At 46.5% G+C, this 8,905-nt stretch overlaps 1 protein-coding gene across 1 annotated transcript; it reads right to left on the bottom strand.

Moving 5' to 3' along the window:
• Positions 1-502: 502 nt before the first annotated feature.
• On the bottom strand, positions 503-6,217 carry ANKS3 (ankyrin repeat and sterile alpha motif domain containing 3; the record flags this gene model as incomplete). The annotated part of the gene is made up of 8 exons (XM_010159272.1): positions 6,184-6,217; positions 5,861-6,036; positions 5,316-5,514; positions 4,975-5,096; positions 4,172-4,253; positions 3,360-3,495; positions 2,927-3,085; positions 503-686 (listed from the first exon to the last, which is right to left on the bottom strand). Coding segments are annotated over exons 2-8 (1,052 nt in total), but the record flags the coding sequence as incomplete, so codon positions are not given.
• Between the last annotated feature and the right edge of the window lie 2,688 nt (positions 6,218-8,905).

The following is an 8,905-nucleotide window of genomic DNA, read 5'->3' on the forward strand; positions in this document are numbered from 1 at the left end:
CCTTCCAACCCCTTCCCTCCTGTGAACCTGTGAAAAAAAAGTTTGAGGTTCAACTTCCTTATGCTCAGTACTGGTTTTGCTACACAAAACCTGCTGAGGTGCAAAGGAAGGAGAAACCTGGAGCAAGGCTTCACATGCAGCATCATGACAAGATGATTCTGACAGCAATACTGCATGTTGGATCCCAGGCACCAATCCTTCTCCAAGTCTGTTTAGTACCTGTGTAGTGGGGGTTGGTAGTGGTGGGTGGTTTCTCTGAGAAGCTGCTAGAAGCTCCTATGACTCCAAGTCAGACCCAACTCTGGCCATGGCTGAGCCAAGTAGTGCCTCTGTGACTAACTTATTTTAGAGGGGAAAGCCAGCAGCAGAGAGAGGAGTGGGATTGGAGAGAGAACTCTGTGGACACCCAGGTCAGTGCGGAAAGGCAGGGAGGAGGTGCCCAGAGCAGAGGTTCCCCTGCAGTCTGCGGCAAGAAGGGAACAAGCCAAGGGCTTTGTCTCACATCCAGGTGTGCACTGCAAGCCAGATTATCTTCCAAGACGGGTTCCAAGACTCACCCCTGCTGCTGCTGCTCTCCACATCCTGCTCATTAATTGGAGATGTAACGTCTCGGTTCCGGATATCGCCTGCTTCACTACTGCTGCCATCATCTCCAAAGGTAACGTAGCCCTGAGGAGGGACCTGCTCTGTGTGCAAGAGGAAGGCAAAACAAACCAAGATTAGGATGCAAACTCCAGGGAGCCTCCAGCAGGAAAAGCAACCACTCAAGGATTTGAGAATAATCAAAAGAAGAGACTGTCATCTCAACCAGCAGGTTTTGTTCTAAAAAGCTGAGACAAACTAAGCAATGCATATGCCTATGGCCTCCCTCACATAAACACACATCAGCAGTACTTGATTTAGATATTTGCATTGAAAAAGTCAGAGGAAGCAGCCTCATAGCAGAGAAGCACCTTAAATAGCAGCTTTCACCATTTCCTTTCCTCTTCATACCGAAATTACCAAAGGGGAAAAACATCTGCTTAAGAGAGCAAGGTGCCAGCTATGTCCCATCCCCAGCCAAGCACACCCTGTAAAGCTAACCCCCCCACATCTGTTTTAAAGCACCAGCAGCATCCCACTATCGTTTCAGACACTGACAGTCTCATTTCAATTCAGCCACTGCCTGTGGGATAGGATGTCTCTGTATTTGACACTATCCTGCATGACATCCTCGTCTCTAAAACGGATTTGATGGGTTGACCACTCAGTGGATAAGGAATTGGCTGGGTGGTTGTACACAGAGAGTTCTGGTCTAATGGCTCCATGTACAAGTGTAGACAAGAGAGAAGTGGTTTTCCTCAGGGGGCCATGTTGGGCAGTATTTAACATTTCTCAGGGACACAGACGGTGGGATAGAGTGCACCCTCAGCAGGTCTGTCAATGACACCGAGTTGTGTGGTGCAGTGACATGCTGGAGGGAAGGGATGCCATCCAGAGGGACCTGGACAGGCTGGAGAGGTGGGCCACTGCCAACCTCATGGAGTTCAACAAGGCCAAGTGCAAGGTCCTGCACCTGGGTTGGGGCAATCCCAGCACAAGGACAGGCTGGGTGGAGAGTGGATAGAGAGCAGCTCCGAGGAGAAGGACTTGGGGGTACTGGTGGATGAAAAACTGAACATGAGCCGGCAGTGTGCGCTGGCAGCCCAGAAGGCCAACCATATCCTGGGCTGTATCCAGAGAAGTGTGGCCAGCAGGTCGAGGGAGGGGATTCTGCCCCTCTACTCTGCTCTGGTGAGACCCCACCTGGAGTGCTGCGTCCAGCTGTGGAGCCCCCAATATCAGAAGGGCATGGACCCGTTGGAGCAAGTGCAGAGGAGGCCAAAAATATGCTCAGAGGACTGGAGCCCCTCTGCTATGGGGACAGGCTGGGAGAGCTAGAGGGGTTCAGAAGAGGAGGCTCTGGGGAGACCTTATAGCACCCTCTAGTACCTGAAGGGGTTACAAGAAAGCTGGGGGGGACTTTCTACAGAGGCAGGTAGTGACAAGACAAGGGGTAATGGGGTTAAATTGAAAGTGGGGAGGGTTAGATTGGGGATATCAGGAAGAAATTCTTCCTGGAGAGGGTGGTGAAGCACTGGACCAGGTTGCCCAGAGCAACCATGGATGCCCCATCCCTGGAAGTGTTCAAGGCCAGGCTGGATGAGGCTTTGAGCAACCTGGTCTAGTGGAAGGCAGGTTTGTTGGAACTGGATGATCTTCAAGATCCCTTCCAACCCAAACCATTCTGTGATTCTATGATGATCAAGAGAACGAACCAAATTTTCAACATGCTTTTAAGTCCACATTCTTGGCTGTTCTGGACAACCAGGTAATCAGCCTGAGAAATACCCACAGCTATGACCCACACACAAGAAAACAAAGCTCACACCACTGCATTCAGGGGTTGATGTCTGAACTGGGATGATCTTTCTCTTGGCCTACTGCAAGGGTTTTATAACCTCATTTTTAGCAGTGTTTCAAACACCAAGGAAGACAAAACTTGACAGGTCTAGGAGCAGCAAGTTCACATTCATGATCAACAATGTCTTCTTGTGACCACTTCCTGTGGGAAAGCTTGAGGAGGGCTGTCAAACTTTTCAGCCTACCTCAAAAAGGGAACCTGGACTGTTCAAGAGTCGAGGGAACAATAATTGAGGTAAGAGCAGCATTCGTTCCCCAGAAACGTTGCACTCCTCAATATCCAGCCCTGACAAGAGAGTTCAAGGGGTTTTCTTTTTAAACCAGAGGCCGGATAGCTTTGTATGATGGCGTTCACTATCTTTGTTTCTGTACAAGCCAGACAGGAGTCCCAAATCAAAAGAAAAAAAAAAATCATTGCACAGAAATAGCCGCAAAGCATTTGAGACTTCAAAGGACTCTCAATTAGGCTTCTAACTGTTCTCACCATAACAAGACTGCTTCTTTCCCCCAATTCCAACTGCTGTTATTTTAGCCAAAGCCTGAGGCCCATCATGGATGCTGGGACCCTTGGTCCTACGAACAGGTCTCTGTCTCTGGGGTGCAGAACATGATTCATCTGAGGAACTCAGCTCTTCGTATTTTCCTGTAGATCAAACAAAGTTTGTTAGCAGCATAGTAATTTATCCTCTTTATTTGCTACTAGTCCTGTAAGTGCGGTGGAAAGAAAAAAGGAAAGGGCCAGCAGACAAAAAAAAGAAAATACTTGCTGGATCCATGCCTCTTCCATCCTCAGCAATGCTGGAATTTCCAGGACAGACCAGCTAGTACTACACCATACACACAGTATATACTTTCACAACATCTAACACCTCTCTTCAGGTTCTATACTAAAACTAATAAGCTAAACCATCTGTTACCTGGTCCCCTGCAGAAGACCTTGGGCACTGGAGCTGCGTGCAAATCTATCAACCCCACAATCTTTGTATGTCCATACTTCATGGCTAGTGTCCGTGCTGTAGCTCCAGTGTTATCTCTGACATCTGCTTTCACTCCCTGCAGAAAAACACATATTTAAAACACGTGTATTAGGGAGCACTATAGTAAAAAAAAAAAAAAATCAAGGGAGCCAAAGAATTGTCTTAGTTTCTCCAAGTCCATCAAGAACACAGGGTCACCTTTGAGAGGCAACAAGGTATTAGTGGACCTTGAAGTGTCCTTCTGGTTATCCACAGTTTCCCCAATCCTGAAATGCCAAGTAGTCCTGATATATGGCTCTTGTGCATTGCTGTGAGAAACTAGTTTATCTGACAAATGTTTTGCATTGCTGCCTCCTTCTGGAAGTAAGCTGGACTGGTTAAATGGGATACTTAAAAAAAAAAAATCATTTAACATCAATAAACATGCTTTTGGAGACAGAAGATGCTTACTAGCCTGAACACACAAGCCTGTAAACGCTATACTGCGATTACCACTTTAGCTGTTTGCCAATTCAGTCATTATCAAGTTAAGTCTGGACAGTTAGATGTCACTCCTATTCATGCAATGCCAGAGTACTAGCCTCCAGAAAGCAGATACTTTCAGAACTGTCCTGGAAGTCTGGGACTTCAGGTCAGAGGTGACTGTCATCAAGCATAACACTGTAAGAAGCCTAGTGTCAAGCTTGTGGCTTTTTCTCTGAGGGTTGGAACTATACATTTTCAGCTTTAGAGAGAACTGTCTAGAGACTTACATGGTTGAGAAGGTACTGAACAATTATCTCATGGCCAGAAGCAGCTGCTTCCATCAGTGGTGTATATCCATACACTGGCTCCCTAGAGAGAAAACAAACATGCACACATGGACGAGGATAATCAAAGCTGAAACATGCTGCAGTCTTCGCCATACCCTAACGGGGCGCCTCTGCCTTCAGCTGATCACACTGTACCACGTGTCAGCTGTTCTACTGCACTGAGGTCTAGCTCAGTAAAAATCTCAAGATTGAGTAAATGTTAGTCCATTGGCTGCACAGCAACAGATTGCTCTTCCAGTCAGATCTGCCTTTCAATGGCCTAATCAGTTTTGCAGGAGCTAACAAAACAAGAACCTTCTGTTGACCTCGGGCAATTCAATATGCATAAACGTACAGGCAGTTCTCAAGGCATGGCAATGCACTGCACACCTCAAAAAAACAGACACTGAACTCCAAGTACACAGAAAATTCAATAGAAAGACTTGAAGTGCACTTCAGTTCAGAAGGCCTTGCACCTGTTTGCTTTCAGAGTTTAGCCCATAATTAAACAAGCAGTAAATCTAATTTCTCTTGATCTAGTTAAATAAACAGTGGCAACACAGGCAGACTTTACGGCTCAGTTTGCAGGTCACCCATCCTTGTATTAGCTAATAGTGTGCCATACTTCCCAAGGTATTGAAGGAAAGACAAAAGCAGACATCCTCTCCCTGTCTGTGTTTGAGTGTGTTTATGTGCCAACTGCTAATTTTTGTTTTAGGTATGAAATATCTTTTGAGAAAATGAAGCAACAGATTCCTCCGTACTTGCAGTTGGCGTTTGCCCCATTGTCCAGTAAGAACTTGACCATCTGCTGATGTCCGGCGCTGGTGCAGTGAAATAAAGCAGTCCAACCATGAATATCCTTCATCTCCAGCTCTGCGCCTTGCTTCAAGAGAACAGAGAAGGTCCTTTACTGCATCCCCTCTGCTGGGTCTCTTAGCCACTGCCCCTCTGTGCTGTGGTACCAAGAGGGTTTAAATCCCTGTCAGGAAGCTCAACTGGCAACAGAACACACCACACACTTTGCTTGCAACTGGTGCAGAATCCTACCCTGTGCATTTCAACCATGTACTGTGGCTTTACCTATTTATTACGGGATACACACCTGTAAAAGAAAGTAAGCAACACTTTCATTTCCACAGCTGGAGGCCAGCATGAGCGGCGTCTGCCCTTCTGGTGTTGGGATGTTCACATTCACTCCCGCTTCCAGCAGCAGGTGCACAATGGTGTCGTGGCCGATGTAGGAGGCGTACATCAGTGGGGTCCAGCCACCACAATTCCTCTTATTTAAATCCACATCTCCACTAAATAACAGAGAAAAGAATTCAGCTGAACTACTCTCCTGGAGCTGTAGATCACAACAGGTTCCTGCAGCCTCTTGCTACCATCACTGTATTGAAAGAAGGCTAAAAAAAATTCTAGCAGTGAAGCCTGCACAGGAATTCCTACCAGCTCCAGAACAACTTCCACTAAATCACTAAGGAGACAATTTTTAGCAGCAGACTTGCCCCTTGAAACTTTGCACCCAAGAACTCTTGGGGTGCGACATGCCCCCGTTGCAAAGTTAGACCAACCTGTACAGCAGCCAGTGAAAATCCAAAACTGGCAGTGAATAACCCCAGTCCTGTGCCCTCCCCGGCCCCTTCTTACCGCTGAATACAGTCCTGCACCACTTCATACTGGCCGACTGAGGAGGCTGTGTGCAAGTCCAGGGGAACGTCCAGCTCTTCCCTGCAGATCATCTGCCCGACCCCATGCCACATGGTAAGACTGCGGCTCAGCAGCTCCGATTCACTGGCTTCATCACTCAGCTCCGACATCCCGCTCTGAGTAACCAAAGCAAAACGTGACTTTAAGCTGCTGATGTCCATTTTTTTATTGAACATGGCATCACCCCTTGGTGCTACAGCTCCAAGGTGCCATGGGCTCAGAAGGTGAGGTCATCTTAGAGGGAGTGTGTTTCAAACTCCTACCTCTACTCTGATCACCTCCTTAGCCTGAAGCAGTAACTGAGTTACTGAGGAGGTTTTTTCTGGAATTTCTTTCTTGCTGCAGTGGACTCTGGGATTTGAATACACTGGGGAAAAAAAAAAGGCAATAATGCTAAAAAACCCCCATCTTTCACATCTCATTTTAAGACTTCAGAAGCACTGGCTTTGTTTCCTGTCCTAGTCAAAATGCACTGTGACAAATGCACTCGACACCTTAACCACACTAGGGGTGGTTTGGAGCAGGCTCCAAAGAAGGCGAAGGCCTGAGCTGTAGCTGGGCCAAGAACTCCTCCAGTTCCAATCTGTTCTCTGAAAACTGTGAGTCACAAAGGAGCAGAGTGACACAGCGAGCATCAATGAAAATGAGCTTGGAAACACACCATGCACTTAACACAGGAATAGCAGGCGGCTTTTCCAAGGCTCATTTATCAAGGAAGAAGGCAAGCTGCGGGCCCAAGGAGCTTCACGTGTGCCTTTCCTTTCACACACAATTTGACTTCAAGCCAACCACTTCATTGCAGAAATATGACAGCCTAAGTGAGCCTCCTTTCAGCTCTCTCACCTAAGCAGCCTGGCTGGATAGGGGTGATCTCCCCTTGAGCTGGGACACCTCTCAAGGTCACTGCTCCAGGTAGAGACACCTTTCACCAATGGCAGATCTTTGGTAAGCGACCCATGTTGAGCATAACCTTGTAGTAGGGTAACTCTGATTTGTGCCCTGGTAACTCAATCATTATTCAAATAGTTGTGCTGTACAGTAATAGAGGGAATCTTGTCATCCAACTTAAGTAACACTTGTACAACATCATATGGAAAGCACTTTTGCCAATAGCTTTGACAGTGGTTCTTTAAGTGATTTAAATCACCCATTCACAACTAATTGTCTTAGTCAGCAGGATTCCACATCAGGATTCCCACCATATGCCTAAGGCAACTTTGGATACCCTGGTCAAGGTAAGACTAAATGCCTATTTAAGTGCTGATGAAATGCTTAGCCTTACACAAAGGGCTGCATGTTTTGTAATTCAAGTATTAAGAATTCATGTGTCAGGTGTTCCTGGTCCTTACCTGTCTTACATTACAGGATGGCCCTGCTCAAATTTAGACAGAGTCATTAGACAACTGTCCACTGCTCTTAAAAGTAATTAGCAGCACTTGGACAGGGTGCACACTTCATTGTGTCATCGGGTTGCAAGTAGATTGTTTCTATCTTTTATTGTTTCAGCACTCAGAAGCAGCTCAGTCTCTGTGAATCCTGGAAACTGCTGAAACGCTCTGAGCAGCAGTGCACCTGCCCATTCATTATCTGAGCATGTCCACTGTCCTGCAGACACTACCTTAATTACAGAGCTAGTACAGCTTCACGGCTGCCTGAAAGGTTTATTTCCCATCCCTAGCCTTAGGCAGCAATTGCATATGAATCATTTTAACCACTCCCAGGAGAGTGTTCTTGTGTGGCACTTCATAAAGAGCTGTTCCACACAGCTGCATCTATCATCTGATGCCTTCAGCTGCAGTTTCAGGCTACATCCAAGGAAGCGCTTTCCCCTCCATGCAGCACTTCTGGGGTTTGCCTGGTCCCACTAAGCATTACGGTGGGCAGCTAAGCCAACATTCTTTCTTTTACCTGATACTTTCTTGCCAGTTTAGTTCCTCAGACTGATTCATTCCAGGATCATGCAAATGCCAAATTTGGCACTGGTGAAGAATAAAAGAGCAGGAACACCTTTTCAGTAGCAGTTGCTCTTCTCAGCTGTAACATTTCAAACCATACTTATATTTTCTAAAGAACTGTGAGTCTGTCTTGCAAGCACCAGCCCCTTCTCTTATAAGACAAGCAAAACACCTTTAACTCCTACCTCTTCGCTCCTCCCATCTGGACCCTTTCTCCCCTCCTTCTTGCTTTTATTAGGAGTACAAAAGCACCATCCATTCTACCTAATCAGCATGTGCTGGTAATAAATGACTCCTTTCTTGAGATATCTGCAAAAGTACCTATTTTACTTAATAGCAGCAATTTGTATTACACTGGCAACCCAGAGGCCTCAGGCAAGAATATGCAGGGCTGAACACAAAGGAAAGACCCGAAACACCCCACAATCAAAACACAAGGAGATATAAGTGGATCATAAGAGGGAAAATTAGGAGTGTTTCTCACTACAACAGATTAAAGCTCCCCCCCGGAAGGCAAAAAGGCACGGCCACAGTTCGTTAAAGGAGATAAAATCCAGGATGGTTTGTAGAAGCACCATTTTATCTGCAGACCTCCTTGTTAAATCGAGACATTAACTACAAAAAACACACGTTGGTCTTGGTCAGAATCAGCCCCACATCAGGTACTAGTTACCAACACAACTCTGGTGATCCACAGTCAACAGGGCAATACTGACATGACAAAGGCTGTGCTTCACTCCAGGAGACTCCCAGTCTCATTCCCACTTACATTTCACTGTGTTCTAACTGCCCACACCTTTGCTCTCTTAACTCTGAGATTTCAGCCCAGCCTAAACCAGAGTAAGAGGTCAGCTGTGCACGCACCTGAGAAAATACAGAGGACAGCTGAACAGAATCCAGAGAACAAGTGATCAGTCCTAAGGACTGCAATGAAAAGACAGGGTGAAACAAGTCAGGGCTGTCTGGACTAAAGGGGAGATACCTGCAGGGGACGTGTGATAACAGCATTCAAATACGTAAACGGTTGCTG

Source organism: Eurypyga helias, unplaced genomic scaffold, assembly GCF_000690775.1.
Source record: "Eurypyga helias isolate BGI_N326 unplaced genomic scaffold, ASM69077v1 scaffold16059, whole genome shotgun sequence".
NCBI lineage: Eukaryota > Metazoa > Chordata > Aves > Eurypygiformes > Eurypygidae > Eurypyga > Eurypyga helias.